The 19,053-nt window shown below is 39.0% G+C and overlaps 1 protein-coding gene across 1 annotated transcript; it reads left to right on the top strand.

The window, feature by feature from the left end:
- Positions 1-1,212: 1,212 nt before the first annotated feature.
- LOC311094654 (nuclear factor 7, brain-like) lies at positions 1,213-15,197 on the top strand. Its single transcript, XM_084132751.1, has 6 exons — positions 1,213-1,847; positions 7,263-7,358; positions 7,569-7,799; positions 7,877-7,899; positions 7,981-8,099; positions 14,090-15,197. The coding sequence occupies exons 1-6, from the start codon at positions 1,446-1,448 to the stop codon at positions 14,575-14,577; spliced, it is 1,359 nt and encodes a 452-aa protein (XP_083988877.1). The 5' UTR covers positions 1,213-1,445; the 3' UTR covers positions 14,578-15,197.
- Positions 15,198-19,053: the final 3,856 nt, after the last annotated feature.

The following is a 19,053-nucleotide window of genomic DNA, read 5'->3' as shown; positions in this document are numbered from 1 at the left end:
CTGTGGCTGCCGTCGCATCATCCAAGTGGATCCACAAAACTAACTCCGCACTTGTTTGTAAGCAGGTTGTGAATTATTAACTAGGTTAAGTATTCAATATGGCTGTCACGTGACAGAAGAACGAAGGACTCAGACCCCAAAGATGAACTAATCATTTCCTATTGGTCAGTGTTAGAGGATCTGTGTAACAGCTGAGGCTTAGCCGGACAGTTAGCCTGCCCTGGACCAGGCTAGTTTCCCAGCATAAGTTGCCAGAGTAACTGAGTTCGAACTATTTTAAGTTTGCTTTATGAAACAGAATCAACTGACGATAAGTCTGACTAACCAAAATAAGCCTGGCTTGTATTCTAATCTTGTTTTATGGAACAACCCTCAGACCAAGAACATGAGAAACACTGGGGTATATTTACACTCAAGGGGAGATTGGCGAACAAGACACACCTGGGAACAATCATGAACTAATCAACAAGAAAAACTACAAAGGACTACAAAACATGGCACTCTACTCTAAGATCACTACACAGCAAATGACTTTTAAAGACAAAATCGTCCGGCTTTTAGTAATGCTTATTTAGAATCATAACTTTGTATGATTTGATTATTATTTATGTAATTATTGTACCCTTAATCGATCACACATGTACCATTTTAGTTTATCAATTATTATTACACACAGTTTAATTGAATACATATATAAAGGTAATATAAATACGCTTTAGAATCAATAGATAAAGCTATAAAATGACTAGATGTGAGCTTAAATGCTCAATTCTCTCTATACCTTTATCAACTGTGTAAACTAACTTCACTTGCACTGATATAGCAAGACTTTTTCTTTTAGTTGTCCTCTTTCATACACAGCTATTTTCTTCTTGTTGTGTAAATTTGTTTAAATTATTTATATTTTTCACTCTCTTAATATTATATAGTGAATCGTGTTGTTTCTCTCATGAGAAATGAACCTCAGTTTCCCTCTTTCTCAGCCTGTGATTGGCTGTTGGCTACTGATGTCACTCCTAAACTCCTAAACTCGGGATCAAAGCCTGAGCTGACAGAGCATGTTGATGAACAGCATCATGGTACCAACTAAGCCTGGATGGTTTGGATTGGTTTGGTTTTGTAAACTCATCCTGTAACCCTGAGTTTGTTCAGCTACCATCATGGTACAGGCCACTGATGTTGCTCTTTGACCTGTTTCATCACAGAAGCTCCACCTCTTACAACACTAACCAGGAAGAGGAGGACTAGTTATTTCTCTTTTCTGCCATTTGGACTTTGTCTAAAGCAATAAAGAATCAGCGATCAGTGGAGTACGAAGGGGAAAACTTTAGAGGAATTTGAGGAGTTTGTTTCTGATCTTTGTGATTCTCATGGGGATTTGTTTTTTAAACCGTCATTCAGAAAGTGAAAGTAAAGTTTAGTTTGCTGGAGCTCAAACAGTGAAAATGGCTTCACTAAATGTCTCTGAAGAAGAGCTTTCTTGTCCTGTGTGTTATGAAATCTTCAAGGCTCCTGTTCTTTTATCCTGTAGTCACAGTTTCTGTAAAGAGTGTCTTCAACAGTTCTGGAGAACCAAGGGATCTCGGGAGTGTCCTGTCTGCAGGAGAAGATCCTCAAAACCTGATCCTCCAGTTAATCTTGTGTTAAAAAACTTGTGTGAGTCGTTCCTGAGGGAGAGAAATGAGAGGTGTTCATCCGGGTCTGAGGAGATCTGCAGTTTACACAGTGAGAAACTCGAACTCTTCTGTCTGGAGGACAAACAGCCTGTGTGTATCGTGTGCAGAGATTCAAAACAACACGACAATCATAAATTCGGACCCATCAGTGAAGTGGTTTCATCATATAAGGTAAGACAAATGTTTCTTGATTCACATGTAAGGCCCTGTCCCAAATGTAAAGACGAGTCATAAACACAGATTGTTCCGGATACTCCCTGAGATCATCATGAGCATTGCATCAGTAACTGACGTATGAGGAAAACTAAAGGTGTGTTCGACATCGGCTGCGGCTGGATGCAACCGATCGGCGAGAGTAGCCGCGTGCAGGCGGGGAGGAGCTGCAAACGGAGACGTGAAGTCGGACACTTTCTGGTTCCCGTAGTGACCGCTCACGTGGTGTTTGCATACTTTACCACAGCTGAAGTGAAATAAATGCAATATTTGCCAAATAATAGATTTTTTCATTCAATACTTTATGTACTGCTTCATACAGCGTCTGTTTGAACAAGAATAAAGTTCAACATAAGCTACTATCAATGAAGTGGAGTCTACGTTTTTTAATCAGTTTTAATTTGATAAACATGACACAATATAACATCGCAACGACATGAGAAGAGTGTTTACTGTTATAAAAAACTGATTTGAGAGCTTTAGAGGAACTAAAGATGTTCGAATAAACACGAAACACACGTGATCGTTGTCATGCGGTGAATCCGGCCAATCGTGGAACAGCTGTGTCGTCATCAGAGCTCCTGCAGCCGCTCTTGAGAAGCTGCGCTGGCTGAGTTCTCCGGCTACTCTCGAATCGCTCTCGCGGTACTTTGATGGCATATGTCACAGTCACGTGGCGTCGGCGCTGTATCAAGTCGGACAAAATTTCTAACCGGCATGCACTGCTTTAAGTCAGCCGCCGATCGGTCTGCGCAGAGCTGCATGAAGTCGAACAAGCCTTTAGTTTTTCCCTGAATACTGAAACCTGATTGGTTTTTGTAACAAATGTCACTCAAATTGGCTCTTTTAAAGAGGTCATGTGACAGTTCTGAAAAGAACACTATTCCGTGTATTTGGTTTAATGCGATAGGCTTACGTGGTTTTAGGTTCAAAAAGTCATTATTGTAATATTTAATCATTTTATTGTTGCTCCTCTATGCCTCGCCTTTCTGAAACGCGTTGATTTTTACAAAGCTCATCGTTCTGAAAAGCGTGGTGAAAAAATTCTGATGAAATTAGTTTTCAGCGCGACTTAAATATGCAGTCGACCCCGTCCGTTTTGGCGGCTGAAAAGCCGTTTGTCTGTAGAGGCGCACAGACGTGAACCAATCAGGCTTCAGTGTTCAGTGTTGATCTGATTGAACAGCTGCAGTGATCAGGACTGGATGTGTTTAGTCCAGCTGAACTACATTATAAATGCAGTTTCATAGATCTGAGGAATTAGTAACTACGGGGGCAAATACATTTTCACGCCGGCCCAGTTGGTATTGGATAACTTTTTTGTTTCAATAAATAACATTGTCATTTACAAACTGTACTTTGTGTTTACTCAGGTTGCAATTTCTGAATCAGTTTAGTATGAGATGTACACAAAAACTGAAGAAATCAGGATAGGGGGCAAATACTTTTTCACTGCATTATATTGTTGTAAAGTTTTTCTTTCTGTTGATCGCGTTCAACAGAAGTTATTCTTTATTGAGAACTCCTCTGTACGCGGTTGTAGAAACTTCCAACATGATCTGATCTAACATAACTTTACATGTTATCTTATAGGCATTTTATAGGAGGAGGGACTTTTGGGGGTGGAGACAAATTCAAACAAAGCATGTAAATGAGTATGCAGGTTAAGGTAACAAAAGGTGAGATTCTCAGTGAATCATTCGTGTGCTAATCCCATCAGTCTGAGTGAAACTGGGGCTCGAAGAGCCATTAAAGAAAACAGGAATTACAACTTTGCTGAGATCTTAACCTTAAAAGCTAAAATAAGTATTCTTCACTGTGATGTTATGTAAGGAAGCATATCTGAAATAGATTCTTAAATTTTAACCCTTCAGTCCCCTCTTTGAGAGTTCTTAAAAAAACTCTCACAAAATACAAATTTAAACACATAAATTTCATTCTTGTAACTGGTGTAAGTTACAGGCACATATAACTTGCTCTGTGTTGTTCATCTGTAATTGCATGCTGACACAGAAACATAACATGCAACTAGGGTCCGTGAAGTCCTTACAAGTAATAGTCTTTTCTGGTTGAAAACTGTTATTTCCTTGTGCTGGACGTGAGACATTTGTTGGTTGACACACTTGATACTAACAGGTTTCCGAACCATGAAAAGTTATCTTCAGTCATATTAACCAGGTGCAGCACTCAGATAATGGTGCAGGCTTGTAGTCTTGATCATAGCGATGGATGACTGAAGGTTTTGTATTTCTGCATTGTGTATTTTTTTTTTTTTTTTTTTTTTTTTTGTGATTGGCTCGTTCAGCAGTGGGTGTAGTAGTCTTCTTGAGGTTGTGGCTTCATATGCAGATGAGACGTCGTTGCATATGGATTTTTTTTTTGGAACAGCCCTCAAGTGTTTATCTGCACAGAGGAAGAAAGAAAACAAAACAGAGCAGTATTTCTTCAAAACACTACGGTTGTAGCAGTTTAAACACTATGGTTCTATCGTTTTCAGAGTCTATGGTTGTCGTTTCATTCTTTCCCTATTTCTTAATTTATGAGACACCTAAAAAAGAACAGTGAGGTGAGGATAGACTATGGTTGGGAAGGGCCTATAAGGGAATCTTCACCGCAGGGTTGGCCCCCGAAAGCCTGTTGCTTCCAGTTCTCCCCTGGGCACCTCACTGGTCCATGTGTCCTATCCTATCCCTGTGTTGTGTACACACTGTACAGTGTGTGAGAAAATTGGCACATTTCCATTCTCCAGTGAAACATCAGTCCTAATAAACATCATTAACAGAGGATGGTTGTCTGACTGCAATATTTTATGGCATAACATTTAAGGCTGTGAGTCTAATTTAATGCCCCCCAAACAAAAGCTGAGACAGTCACTTTCCTTTTGTTCTATTAAACAAAAATAAGTCTTTCATCGTTGTTGTAAGTTACTGGGGAGATTAAGCAATCACAGCCTAAATGGTTAACACCGTATCAAGTTGCCCCACGAGTTTAACGAGGAGGGGAGGGGCTGCTTCAGAATATCAAGCAGGCTAAGCAGAAGCTGAGTAACCTTATTTACATCTTTAAAGTTCTTTTTGCTTTTCCTACACTCATTTCCAAAATGTCCGTGCTTGCCACAGTAAGAACAACTGGCTTCTCTAGGACTTTTGCGTTGCTTTTGCTTCTCTGAGTTAACCTTAAAGGATGCTGCTGCAATTTTTACTCTTGCCTTGACATCAGAGTCTCTTTCCCACATAGCTAAACTGTCCAGGTTGTCTTGCAGGGTTCTATTTGACCATGTAAGATCTAAGAAAGGCAATGCATTTCTATGTTCTGACAAAAGACCATCGGACCATGCGCGAACTAGAGGACCATTATGACCTAACACTTTCTCTGGAGTGTCGGCAATTCCGCTGTAAACTGCAGCGGTCTGACAGAATCGTTCTGTGTACTCACAAACAGTTTCTTTTTTCTTTTGTACACAATTGGTAATTTTTGACCAATCGATTTTCGGTCCTAAGATATTCTTTAGGATTTTCAAAACACCTTCTCTCAAATCGCCTTTACTGACATGTTGCAGTTCGGAAGTAAAAGCAGACTCAAAATTGTTGAATTCAGATTCAGTTAGAATTTGTGACATCAGCTGTGTGACTTCTGGCAACGACATGTCGTAAAGATGCATTTTACTGAACAATGCTCTCCTAAACTCAGAAAAATTTCTTTGCACTGATGGCAAACTTTCAGCAATTCTCTCAATATCTTTCGGACCTAAAAATGTTTTGACTGCTTGTATTTGGACAACAGAAGAGTTGTGAGTAACACTTTTAGTTCCCTGAGATCTTCTCCTAGCCCCACAAACCTGCACTGAATCTACAGGCTGATCAGTTACTGATTGGATGGCTACATCTGTTTCAAAGACAACTTTTAAGTCAGGATAATTGTTATCAGGCTGACTAACTTCTACCACATCAGTTTTTTCTGCATCTTTGTTGCGGTTTACTTTCTTAGTCAACGAAGATATTCTAGCACGGAGCTCTTTGATCTGTTTCTCTAGCTCGGAGTTGCGCTTAGACTGTTCTGTAGCTAGTGTTAAACCGAATTCTCTGTGACAACAGATAAAACTTTTCACACTGTTCTTGCGAATACTTTCTCCTAGTACCTTCTTACAATCTTCAATTGACCAAACTTTGCCTGGATCAATGCCAAATTTCTTTGTTAAATTCAATCTGACTTCCTCAGTCACGATTGAGTCCATGTGCTCTGATAACAAAGACTTGAATTCACTATCTGTCCAAAAAGGTGTAATCTGTCTAGTACTTTTCCTAAACATTTTGTGAATTTTTGTTACCACAAACAAACACTAAAAAAACCTTCTCTCTACTGTCTTGCAAACAGAGGGTACAATCTTATTAGCACATGAGGCTAAATCTAATTCTAAAGCTAATTCTCTACCTTACAGATAGGTCTTCTCTAGCAAGAGCATACACACAATATTAACATGTAACTGTTAATCTTCCCTGCCAACAACAGAGGATCAATTTCATCTCTAAAAGAAAAAACTTTTTAGAGGCTTATCTATAGTTAACCAAACTCTACAGCTGTTTGTTAACTACTTCTCTGAACGGCGCAGAGGAAAACATTTGTACTAGTCTGCATTGGTTCTTTTAATGGAGTGAAACTCACCGAGTCTTTCATTTGTAGAGAAAGATTCCGTCTGGAAAAATTCAGTCTTTGAGATCTTTTTGGAGCTTGAAGTTTTCAATCTGGATTCAGAAGATTCAGTCTGGAACTCAGTCAGCTTCGTTGAGATCTTTGAGCTTGAAGTTTCAAGATGCAGTTCTTTGAGCTTAAAATTCTTTGAATTTCCTTCTTCTCCATCCGGCTCACGTCACCATCTGTTTTAAAGTTTTTCTTTCTTCAAAGCAGAGACCAGGAGACGATCGCGTTCAACAGAAGTTATTCTTTATTGAGAACTCCTCTGTACGCGGCTGTAGAAACTTCCAACATGATCTGATCTAACATAACTTTACATGATATCTTATAGGCATTTTATAGGAGGAGGGACTTTTGGGGGTGGAGACAAATTCAAACAAATCATGTAAATGAGTATGCAGGTTAAGGTAACAAAAGGTGAGATTATCAGTGAATCATTCGTGTGCTAATCCCATCAGTCTGAGTGAAACTGGGGCTCGAAGAGCCATTAAAGAAAACAGGAATTACAACTTTGCTGAGATCTTAACCTTAAAAGCTAAAATAAGTATTCTTCACTGTGATGTTATGTAAGGAAGCATATCTGAAATAGATTCTTAAATTTTAACCCTTCAATATGATCGTCACTGTATTGTCTTCTCTTCACTGTAATCTGGAGTTTTATGTATTTTTGTTCAATTCTAGGAGAAGCTCAATACAGCACTGAAGTCCTTACAGGAGAAACTTCAACACAATGAAGAAATGAAAGCAGAGATTGAGAAAACAGTTCGACACATCAAGGTGAGGAAACAGAGACGAGAGTCATTTTCATTACAGCTGTTGGATCACTATATACAGTTATGATCTGATATAATGGATAACAATTTATTATTTTTGTAAATGACGAGCTTCTGCTTCTGGATCCGTTTTATGTCGGGTATCCGAGTTTATCTTGGATATTAATGATGTGTGTTGATTGAGATGATTGAAGTGAATGTGATGTGATTTCAGTCTCAAGCTGAGCACACAGAGCATCAGATTAAACAGCAGTTTAAGATGCTTCATCAGTTTCTCAGCGGTGAAGAAGAAGCTACAGTCACTGCACTGAGGGAGGAAGAGGAGCAGAAGGAGCAGAGGATGAAGGAGAAGCTGGATGAGATGAACAGACACATCTCAGCTCTTTCACACACAATCAAAGACATGGAGGAGATGATGAAAGCCAATGACGTCTGCTTTCTGAAGGTCTGATTTCAGATCATTGGTTGATTGATTGATGATTGATTGAGTTCTTGATGATAAATGGTGTGTTTGTTCTGCAGGAGTTTCCAGGCTCAATGGAAAGGTGAGTGATCTGCTCCTGTCTCTGGTCTCTCTGGTCCTGATCCAAAGCCACTGCAGTTCTGACTCCTGAATGTTCTTCCAGAGTCAAGAGCTCACAGCCGGATCCACAGATGGCTTCTGGAGCTTTGATTCATGTGCCACGATACTTGGGCAACCTGCCGTTCAGAGTCTGGAAGAAGAGGCAGGACTACATCCACAAAAGTGAGTCTGACAGCAGGAGATCTGAGCTGGACATGATGGATGGAGAGTTAGAGGCTCTTCATGACAGAGATAGATAGATAGATAGATACAGACAGATAGATATATATATAGATAGATAGATAGATAGATAGATAGATAGATAGATCTAACACAATTAGCATTTTGCTAACATGATGCTAACACATTTATCATGTTGTTAACATGATTAGTATGTTCTTAGCATGATGCTAACATGATTAGTATTTTGCAAACATGCTTTTAACCAAATTTTAACAAGATTAGCATGTTGCTAGCATGAGGCTAACACAATCACAATGTTGCTTGCATGTTTTAACAAGATGCTAATATGATTAACATGATGCTAGCATGATTAACATGTTAACATGGTGCTAACATGATTAGAATGCTGCTATTGCGTTTTAGTTAGCATTATTGACATATTGCAACACTTAGTTAATCGCTATTAGCATGTAGCTATTCTGCTAGCATGTGAAGCATGATGGAAGTCCTGTTTGCTAGTATTAGTCAAAGGAGCCAACCACCATGTCTCTATGATGTTCTGTAGCAGAGATATAGGTCTTGCTGAATAGTTGCTAGGGTACTCTGTTTAGTTGCTAGGGAGTGGCTTGGCAACTGCCAGTCATGTTACTTCAAAGGCTGCTTGTAAGTATGAATGATATAAACCAACCGCAACTCCTCTATGACATTCAGATTAGAAGATATCCCTCTTTGGAGTTGGGTTGCTAGGGAGCTCGACAATGGTTGCTAGGGCGTGGCTAGGAAGTGTTAAAGGTGATTCATGATTGTAAGTCAAACACAACAGACAGTCATAATAAACTAATTTAAAACAAAACACAGACTATAAGAGCCAGTAAAATGAAGATGATCAGATGCTGAAGATCAGACACACACTTACAGTTCTTCATCTACAGCAGAAATCTCAACAGATCTCAGTGATTTATTGTTATTTAACTTTCCCAAAGGATCAGTTTCTCTTGATAGACACAAATGTCTGAATCTCATATTTAATGTTTGTCAAGTCAAGTCAACTTTATTTATATAGCGCTTTTCACAATACAGATTGTATCAAAGCAGCTTCACAGTATTAAATAAAATAGTACATCAGTGTTTGTTTCTAGTGTAAAACATCCACGTTTGGTAATGCTGATCAATAGTATTGTTGATTGATTAATTAAATTAAGTATCCCCAACTGAGCAAGCCAAAGGCAACAGTGGCAAGGAACCGAAAAACTCCATCAGGTGACCTAATGGAGAAAAAAAACCTTGGGAGAACCCAGGCTCAGTCGGGGGCCAGTTCTCCTCTGGCGTTTATGAAGTAGAGACCGGATTTAACTGTAAGATTAAAAATATTATATGAATGCCTGGCTGAAGAGATGCGTCTTTAATCTAGTTTTAAACTGGGAGAGCGAGTCTGAGCAACGAACAGTATCAGGAAGGCTATTCCAGAGTTTTGGAGCTAAATGTGAAAATGTTCTCCCTCCTTTGGTGGATCTGGATATCCTAGGTATGACCAAAAGCCTCGAATTTAGTGATCTTAAAGAGCGCGATGGATTATAGGGCGATAGAAGATCCGTTAAACTGGAGCTAAGCCGTTTAGGGCTTTATAAGTCAGTAGCAATACCTTGTAATTAATACGGGACTTTATAGGTAACCAATGTAGTGATGATAAAATTGGTGTTATATGGTCAAATTTTCTTGATCTAGTAAGAACTCTAGCGGCGGCATTTTGTACTAACTGTAGCTTGTTTATTGAGGATGCAGGACAACCAGCTAATAAAGCATTACAGTAATCTAGTCTCGAGGTCATGAATGCATGAACTAACTTTTCTGCTTCAGAAACAGATAGCATGTTACGTAGCTTAGCAATGTTTCTAAGGTGGAAAAAGGCTGTTCTTGTAACATATGAAATATGATTTTCAAAAGACAGGTTACAATCTAATATAACACCCAGGTCTTTTACTGTAGAGGATAAAGTAACAGGACACCCTACTATGTTAAAGTTGTATTGTAAGAGGTTTTGTGGGCGGTTTTTTGAACCGATAAGTATTACCTCTGTCTTGTCTGGATTTAATAAAAGAAAATTGCTCGTCATCCAATCTTTTATATCTTTAACACACTCTGTCAATTTGGATAATTTAGCGTTTTCATCCGGCCGTGACGAAATATAGATTTGAGTGTCATCAGCATAACAATGGAAACTAATTCCATGTTTCCTTATAATATTTCCAAGTGGCAGCATATATATTGAGAATAACAGAGGGCCCAACACAGATCCCTGTGGCACTCCATAGTTTACTGGAGTTATGATCGATTTTTCTCCATTTAAATAGACAAAATGGTATTGGTCAGATAAGTATGATCTGAACCAGCTTAATGCTTGTCCTTGAACACCGGTATAATTTTGTAGTCGATCTAAGAGTATTGTGTGATCTATAGTATCGAACGCAGCACTAAGATCAAGTAAAACTAATATTGAGATACAGCCTTGGTCAGAAGCTAAGAGTAAATCATTTGTGATTTTAACGAACGCAGTTTCAGTGCTATGATGCAGCCTGAATCCTGACTGAAACTTTTCATAGATGTCATTTTCTTGTAAGAAAGAGCCTAGTTGGGCAGACACAACTTTTTCTAGTATTTTGGACATAAAAGGTAGATTTGAAATGGGTCTATAATTTGCTAGGTTATTTGGGTCTAATTGTGGTTTCTTAATGAGAGGTTTTATAACTGCCAGTTTAAATGTTCTTGGAACATGACCTAAAGTTAAAGATGAGTTAATAATATTGAGGAGAGGCTCTTCCACTATAGGTAACACTTCTTTCAGTAGTTTAGTTGGTATGGCATCTAATAAACAAGTTGTTGTTTTAGAGGAAGTGATAAGTTTATTTAACTCTTTTTGTTCTATAGTTGTAAAGCACTGTAATTGTTCTTGCGGGGTGATAATCGAGGCTGAGTTATAAGGCGCGATTGAGGATTGAACGTTTACAATTGTGGATCTGATGTTTTCTATTTTCTCAGTGAAAAAATTCATGAAATCATTACTACTAAACTGTAACGGGATATTTTGTTCGGGTGACGTCTGTTTATTTGTTAGTCTAGCCACGGTGTTAAATAAAAACCTAGGATTGTTTTGGTTGTTTTCTATTAGTTTGCGGAGGTGCTCAGCCCTGGCCGCTTTTAGGGCCTTTTTATAACGTGACATACTGTCTTTCCACGCGATTCTAAAGACCTCTAAATTAGTTTGTTTCCATTTACGCTCTAAATTACGGGTTTCTCTCTTTAGAACACGCGTAGTATTGTTGTACCATGGTGCTTTACTTTTCTCTCTGACCTTTTTTAATCTAATGGGTGCAACAATATCCAATTTTCCAGAGAGAATGGTGCTCATAGTGCTGGTTAGTTCTTCTAGTTCATCTGTTTGTTTAGGTTCAGGCAGCAGCTGAGACAGATCAGATAAGCAATTTAAAAAAAAATCTATGGTGGATGGAAGGATTGTTCTGCCTAATTGATAACGCGGCGCAGCATGATATATTACCGGGGTACGTAATATGCAAGTTACCATGTAATGGTCAGTTACATCATCACTTTGTGGAATGATATCTATATCGGTTGGATCGGTTCCATGTGATATAATTAAATCGAGTGTATGATTAAAACGATGAGTTGGTCCGGTAACGTTTTGCTTAACCCCAAAGGAATTTAATAAATCTATAAACGCAGCCCCTAACGTATCATTTTGATTATCTACGTGTATGTTAAAATCTCCAACAATTAATACTTTATCGACATTGACCAATAGATCTGAGAGAAAATCTGCAAATTCTTTTAGGAAATCAGCGTAAGGCCCAGGCGGTCTATATACGGTAGCCAAGGCTAAAGATAATAGGGATGTTTTTCTAACATCTAAGAGCGTAACATTTAGTACAAACGAAATAAACTTATAACCCGTTTTCTGAGTAACACTAAGAAAATCAATATAGATTGTTGCAATACCACCGCCACGACCAATCAGACGGGGCTCGTGCTTATAGGAGTATCCTGCTGGAGTAGACTCATTTAGACCAAAATAATCATTTGGTTTAAGCCAGGTTTCAGTAAGGCAAAGTACATCGATGCTATTATCTGTGACTATTTCATTTACAATAACTGCCTTAGGTGTGAGTGATCTAATGTTTAAAAGACCTAGCTTTAGAAATTGTTTTTGTTTACTAATAGCAACATTTTCTGGTTTAATAACAACTAAATTTTTCCTAGATCCTGCAGTAGATTTATTATTTGATCTCACTAAACGAGGAATAGACACAGTTTCTATGCAATGTTCTACACTAGTATTTATATCAGTTAATTTGGTGCAGCAGAGACTATGATTTGGACTTTTGGTTACTAGTCAAATGGTATTTAACATTTTGGAGATGTTATCTGACAGAAGATCCGATCCGAATCTGCTTGGGTGTAAGCCATCAGCACGGAAAAGCCTAGGACGCTCCCAAAACAGATTCCAGTTATTTACAAAGAGCAGTTTCTGCTCATTGCACCATGACGTTAGCCATTCATTTAGCGCGAATAATCTACTAAACTTGTCATGACCTAGTCGGTACGTGGGAAGCGGTCCTGACACAATGATCGTTATTTCAGGCGATGTGCTGCGTACCGTATCGATCAGATTCCTGAAGTCTTTCTTCAGAACTTCCGTCTGGCGCAGCCTGATGTCGTTCACTCCCGCGTGCAATAGCAAAGTTCCGACGCGCTTGTTATCGTTCAGAATTTCGGGAAAGTGAGCAGCGATTTCAGAAACACGAGCACCAGGAAAGCAGTGACTGTGCACCTTATTTTTATTTAACGTAGCGTGTACGTGTCGAACGATGGAATCACCGATGATCACAGCATCGCGTTCTGTTTCGCGAAGAGGGGAGAAGCGGTTTTGTGTGGATAACTCGAAAACCGGGAGGGTCGGAGAGAGTCTTGGTCTAGACCTGACTCGCGTCTTCCGCTGCGGAAATATCCAGGCTTCGTGGTGGCGTGTTGGAGCCGGAGTGAACGAGACCATGGCTGATCGCGACCTCGACGCTCGTGACCGATGCTGAGTAACGCACGGAGTAGACGAGGTCGGAGTTAGCGGGTTAGTAACGTTAATCACTGATTTGTGTGCATCGGCGCGTGATGTTTCAAGAGCTAACCGCCGGTCTATCAGCTCGGCCTGTCTCACTAAAAGGTCGTGGATCTGTTTCTCAACAGCTTCCAGCTCAGACTGCACCGCGTGTAGCTCAAATGTGTCCTCACCTGCACCAAAAGGTAGTCTACTTACATCTGATATATTCGCCATTTTAACCGATGGACAGTAAGTTAGCAACAACACTACCAGTGATGCTATCAATATTAATACTAATTTATGACTGAAGTCTTGGATATAATCCATCTTTTTAGTGGTACGGGTGTAGAGTAGACGCACGATAGGCGAAAAAATGTTTGTAAGTGAGTGTTGAGAAGACGCGTTCAGCCGTGATCCCCGGGAGTAACCTATAAGAGTATCCAGCGTTGGATCACTAATAGGCTTGAGACGCGTCTGCTCAACAGTCCGCGTTGTAACTATGAGGTTTGAGCAGTAGTGCTTCTCAGTGAGGAAAAGTAGAAAATGTTTGTTGTAAGTAAGTTTAAAGAGTAAAATCAAGAATTATAAATCAAATCGATGGAGCTCCAAAGACAACAACGCGTTCAGACGCGACGCATGCACATTCGACAACAGGAAGTCAAGTCAAATCAACAGGAAGTCGACAACAAATCATTTGTAGTTGATGCCGTTAAACGCTGATGATAAAGCGAGTGTGAAACTAATAACAGCATTGACAGTGATCAGAAGAAAGTGTGTGTGATCAACAGGACGAGTGTCATAATTCATAATAATCTGTTTTGGGTCACTCTCGATCATTATATGAAGATCAGAATAAAAGCTTCTGTTGATTGTGTCTCATCAGCTCCTGTGATTCTGGACCCAAACACTGCAGATCCATGTCTCGTCGTGTCTGATGATCTGACCAGTGTGAGATGGAGCGGGAACAACCATTCTCTTCCTGATAATCCAGAGAGATTTGACTGTTGTCTCTGTGTTCTGGGTTCAGAGGGCTTTAACTCAGGAACACACTGCTGGGATGTGGAGGTTACAGAGAGTGAACGCTGGAGTCTTGGAGTAACTACAGCATCAAACCAGAGGAAGGGAGGGGGTTTCTTCAACACTGATGTCTGGTGTGTGTGGTACCGAGTGTCTTCAGGTTCTGGTTTTCGTGTTGAACAGAAGCTTGATCGTGTGAGAGTGAATCTGGACTATGACAGAGGAACGGTGTCGTTCTCTGATCCTGTAACTAACACACATCTACACACATTCACAACCACCTTCACTCACACACTCTTTCCATTCTTCCGGTGTTTTCCCTATCTGAGGATCTTACCGGTCAATAGTCAGTAAACGTCACTCCTGTAGATCTGGATCTTCCTGCTTTCATCATGTCTCCAATATTTAACCCATATCTCATGAGTAAGAGAGCTGTTGATCTGAGTATCAGTACGCTGGCTGTGATTGGGCTGTGATGATCACATGACTGATATCCAGCACTAGTTTGAGATTATTGTCTGATGAGGTCCTGGCAACCGCTTCGTTATATTTCCCGGGAAGGCATCATACAGCTAAACACAACATGACATCTTGTTAAAATGATGAGTAATCTCCATGGTGATGTGTGTCACAAGCTTTGATGTTTTGTACCCCTATATTAAAAAAAAAATCCCCCTAAATATGAGTGTTATAACATGCTTTAAGTGCTCTTTTAAATGCATTTAAATGTACTTTCAATAGACTCACACACAGATCCTGTGAGACGCTTCTGGAAATCAACATCATGATGGCCGAACACCAGTTACCGATAACATTGGCCACTGCATTGTTTAAGGTCAGCCTGTGTGTCAGAGTAAAGACATTGACAGAATGATACATATTCACTGAATATTTTGGTATAAGATACTACAGAAAACTTCTGTAAAATTTCGCTTGAGCTCATTTTTGTTCTTAATAAATTGAAATGCATGTCAGTGCAACTCTGAAAACTGATATTCTTCAAAGTAAAGGTTGCGAAAGGGTTTTTTACAGTGATGCCACAGAAGAACCATTCAGGATTCCCCAAAGAACCTTTAAGTGAACAGTTATAAGAAGAACAATGTTTTTCTTAGCATAAAAACAAAACATTTTAATAGTCTAAAGAACCTTCTTCCATCTTTTGTGCAATGGATGTTAAAGGAGAACTCATGTTTTTGTAAATTTGGAGTGCTGTCAGTACAGAGAACAACGACAAAAATCGGTGTTGCCTACACCGTGTTATCCTCTTTTTAAAATTTGCACCCTGTTGACTTCAATGGGGCAAGTTTTAAACCTGCTTTAAGCCTCTTAACATCCTTGATGCGTCATTACAAGTGCCCAGCCAATGTGAGTGATTCCTTCAGCGTGAACACGGGTGAATCTGACTGCAGTAGATGTGAAAGATATGAATAAAAATGAAGTTATTTCAGCCAGTGCTCATACCTGTATTTACATCCTGTTTTCGGTCGAAGTCCATAGTAATCGATTGTCGAGTTGCTTAGTTACCTATGATCACGCGCGTGAACTCAACAATCGACTACTGTGGACTTCGACCGAAAACAGGATGTAAATAAAGGTATGAGCACTGGCTGAATTAACATCACTTTTATTCATATCTTTCACATCTACTGCAGTCAGATTCACTCGCGTTCACTCTGAAGGAATCACTCACATGATCTGGGCACTTGTAATGACCCCAGGCGGGTAATCCATCGACCGGAAGTTGAAGCCGACCGCGTGCTGCCATCTTGTAGCAGAACTTCACTTACGTTAGCACTCCATTGACTCCCATTCATTTTGGCATCACTTTGACAGCGAATAACTTTACATCTGAGGCGTTTAAAGACTCCATTTGTTTATTATTTATTTCTAAAGAAACACGACAATGTATAAAGGGCTCCATTACCTTCTATGTTACATTATGGCCCCATAGAAGCAGTTTTTGTAAAAGGCTAACGATTGCGTCATAACCACTCGACTCTCTGTCGCACCATAGAGAAATTACCGTATGAACAGGAGGAGAAGCTTGCGCGCAATCGGGGGGATGTCAAGGGAGAAGCCCTGGCGTTACATTTTAAAATAAATACTATACAAAATAATTCATCAGAATACTTACTCCTGCTCACTCACGCCAAAGAAGCTCTCTTTGCTCAAGCTCGCCGTCTCTGCAAGATTAACGTTGGCAGTTTGCACGCACAGCTACTAGAAGATATACATCTGTCAGACAGGTTGCTCACGTCATCAAGCTTAGTTTGAGTCGGTTTGAGTCTGCGCGTCAGGAACGGAAGTGCTAAAAAATCGCTAAAAATGGGCTTCACTTGTCTCAATTGAGTCCATTTCTTTTACTGTCTATGGTAATGACACATCAAGGATGTTAAAAGGCTTAAAGCAGGTTTAAAACTTGCCCCATTGAAGTCAACAGGGTGCAAATTTTAAAAAGAGGATAACACGGTGTAGGCAACACCGATTTTTGTTGTTGTTCTCTGTATTGACAGCACTCCAGATTTACAAAAACATGAGCTCAATGTTAAAATTGACCGGAGTTCTCCTTTAAAAGTAAAGGTTGCGAAAGGTTTTTTTTTTTTACAGTTATGCCATAGAAGAACTATTCAGGATTCCCCAAAGAACCTTTAAGTGAACAGTTATAAGAAGAACCATGTTTTTCTTCTTAGCGTAAAAACAAAAACATTTTAATAGTCTAAAGAACCTTCTTCCATCTTTTGTGCAATGGATGTTAATTTCTTTCTTTTTTTGAAATAATCAATACTTTTATTCAGCAAGGATGTGTTAAATTGATAAAAAGTGATAGTAAAGAAGATTTATATTATTAGAATTTTTTTTTTTTTTTAATAAATGCAGTTCTTTTTAACCTTTTATTCATCACAGAATATTAGAATGATTTCTAATAATAATAACCATAAAAATGTACTATAGCTGCCAAATAAAACCAGAGAGAAATGTATTCATAAATCTTTAAAACTATCTAATTAAATCTTGGGCACAAAACAAAAATAAAACCTGGATAATATTGTGTATATAATATATATTATATTATATATATGAGTTCAGATGCAAAAGCCTCTAAGTGCTATCTGAAATTTTCTTCTAGAATGATCTTTTTATAAAGCTTGTATATTTAAGTTCAGTAATTTCACTTAAATGACAATTAATAGGTAATTTGCATTGCCATTTAAGTGAAATTATTTAACTTAAATATACGAGCTTGAAAAAAATGATCATTCTAGAAGAAAATTTCAGATGGCACTTAGAGGCTTCTGAACTCTTCATAGAGATCTGAACTTAGAGATCTGAACTCTTCATACATACATATATATATATATATATAAAACAATGTTAACAAACATTTCATAAACAGTTTAACATGTTTGGTCTATATTGTCTCATTTATCATTGTAGCCTATTTTAAGTTGATTTTCTTTACTGTATATTTATTTTTGGACTGATAATGGTTAATAAAGTCTAATAATGGTATGAGAGAGTGTCAGTCATTGTGTTGCTATTGGTCAGTGTTAGAGGATCTGTGTAACAGCTGAGGCTTAGCCTGACAGTTAGCCTGCCCTGGACCAGGCTAGTTTCCCAGCATAAGTTGCCAGAGTAACTGAGTTCAAACTATTTTAAGTTTGCTTTATGAAACAGAATCAACCGACGATAAGTCTGACTAACCAAAATAAGCCTGGCTTGTATTCTAATCTTGTTTTATGGAGCAACCCTCAGACCAAGAACATGAGAAACACTGGGGTATATTTACACTCAAGGGGAGATTGGCGAACAAGACACACCTGGGAACAATCATGAACTAATCAACAAGAAAAACTACAAAGGACTACAAAGCATGGCACAGAACAGGAAATAACAAAACTCCACACAGGACAGGTATAGTCCAGGGGCCTGTATATGAAGCCGGTTCAGGTCAGCGTGTCGGATGCGATAAAGTCACTCCACTTGTTTCCACTTGTAAGGACCATCCGTCGGCCCAATGACGGAATCCAACGGCCTGGCGAAGGTAAAATGCGTGTATGTCTTTTCAGCGCTCCAGTGAAGTTCACTTCATTTATTTGAATTTAGTTTAAGTATTATTTTAGCTCTACGCTTAATCTGACTCCAATTTCAAATGATAATCAAATTTAAATTGTGTTTCTGATTAGAAAATAATCATAAATATTGATTATGAGTTAATTTAGATCTTTGATTATTCTGAGCATCCCTTACTTTCTGTTATTAATTCATTAAGGGACCCGATGCCGATACACAGAGTCACACGCCACAGGTTTACGTGGATCTCTCGGACACAGCCTCGCCAGTCTGATCTTGGTCAGAGGATGTAGGGTTGGCTAATACCTCTTAAGTCGGTTGCAACTGCTCACTCATACAGAAAAGTGTAGTTTATTTAGCCATTTCCGTACAACTCGCCAAGTCAGTGATAGACGGAAATCAAAAGGTCTTTAGATGACGTGCTACTGCTCCGTTCATATGTGCCTTTAGTTTGACCTATCCTGGACACAGAGCTGCGGGAGCACCAGCCTCCTCATAGTCTACTAAAATAATGATTTCAGAAAACTTCAGAATAAATCAAGATGTAACATTTATTTGTCAGGTAAAAATATAAAAAAGTAAGCAATGCATTCCTGACAGAGACACACAGTGGTGTGTGAGTGTTTTCCAACAGGAACAGCACTGTATGGGGGATGATCCTGGTTAAAGGGTCCAAAAGACTGCTCTGTCACCTACCCTTAAATACCCAGACCAGAACAAAAGGGGTTATACAAATGTTGTTTAGAGTTGTTTGGGTCA

This window comes from Abramis brama (assembly GCF_963993115.1).
Source record: "Abramis brama genome assembly, chromosome: 13".
NCBI classification, from domain to species: Eukaryota; Metazoa; Chordata; class Actinopteri; order Cypriniformes; family Leuciscidae; genus Abramis; species Abramis brama.
Note: the sequence above shows the minus strand (reverse complement) of the source record. Positions and strands in the feature narration are given on the sequence as shown.

Bases quoted from the DNA above. Each gene is read 5' to 3' on its own strand.
- LOC311094654 (XM_084132751.1), top strand. From the start codon at position 1,446: ATGGCTTCACTAAATGTCTCTGAAGAAGAGCTTTCTTGTCCTGTGTGT. The intron at 7,800-7,876 runs GTCTGATTTCAG...TTTGTTCTGCAG, and splicing joins ATGACGTCTGCTTTCTGAAG to GAGTTTCCAGGCTCAATGGA. The intron at 7,900-7,980 runs GTGAGTGATCTG...ATGTTCTTCCAG, and splicing joins TTTCCAGGCTCAATGGAAAG to AGTCAAGAGCTCACAGCCGG.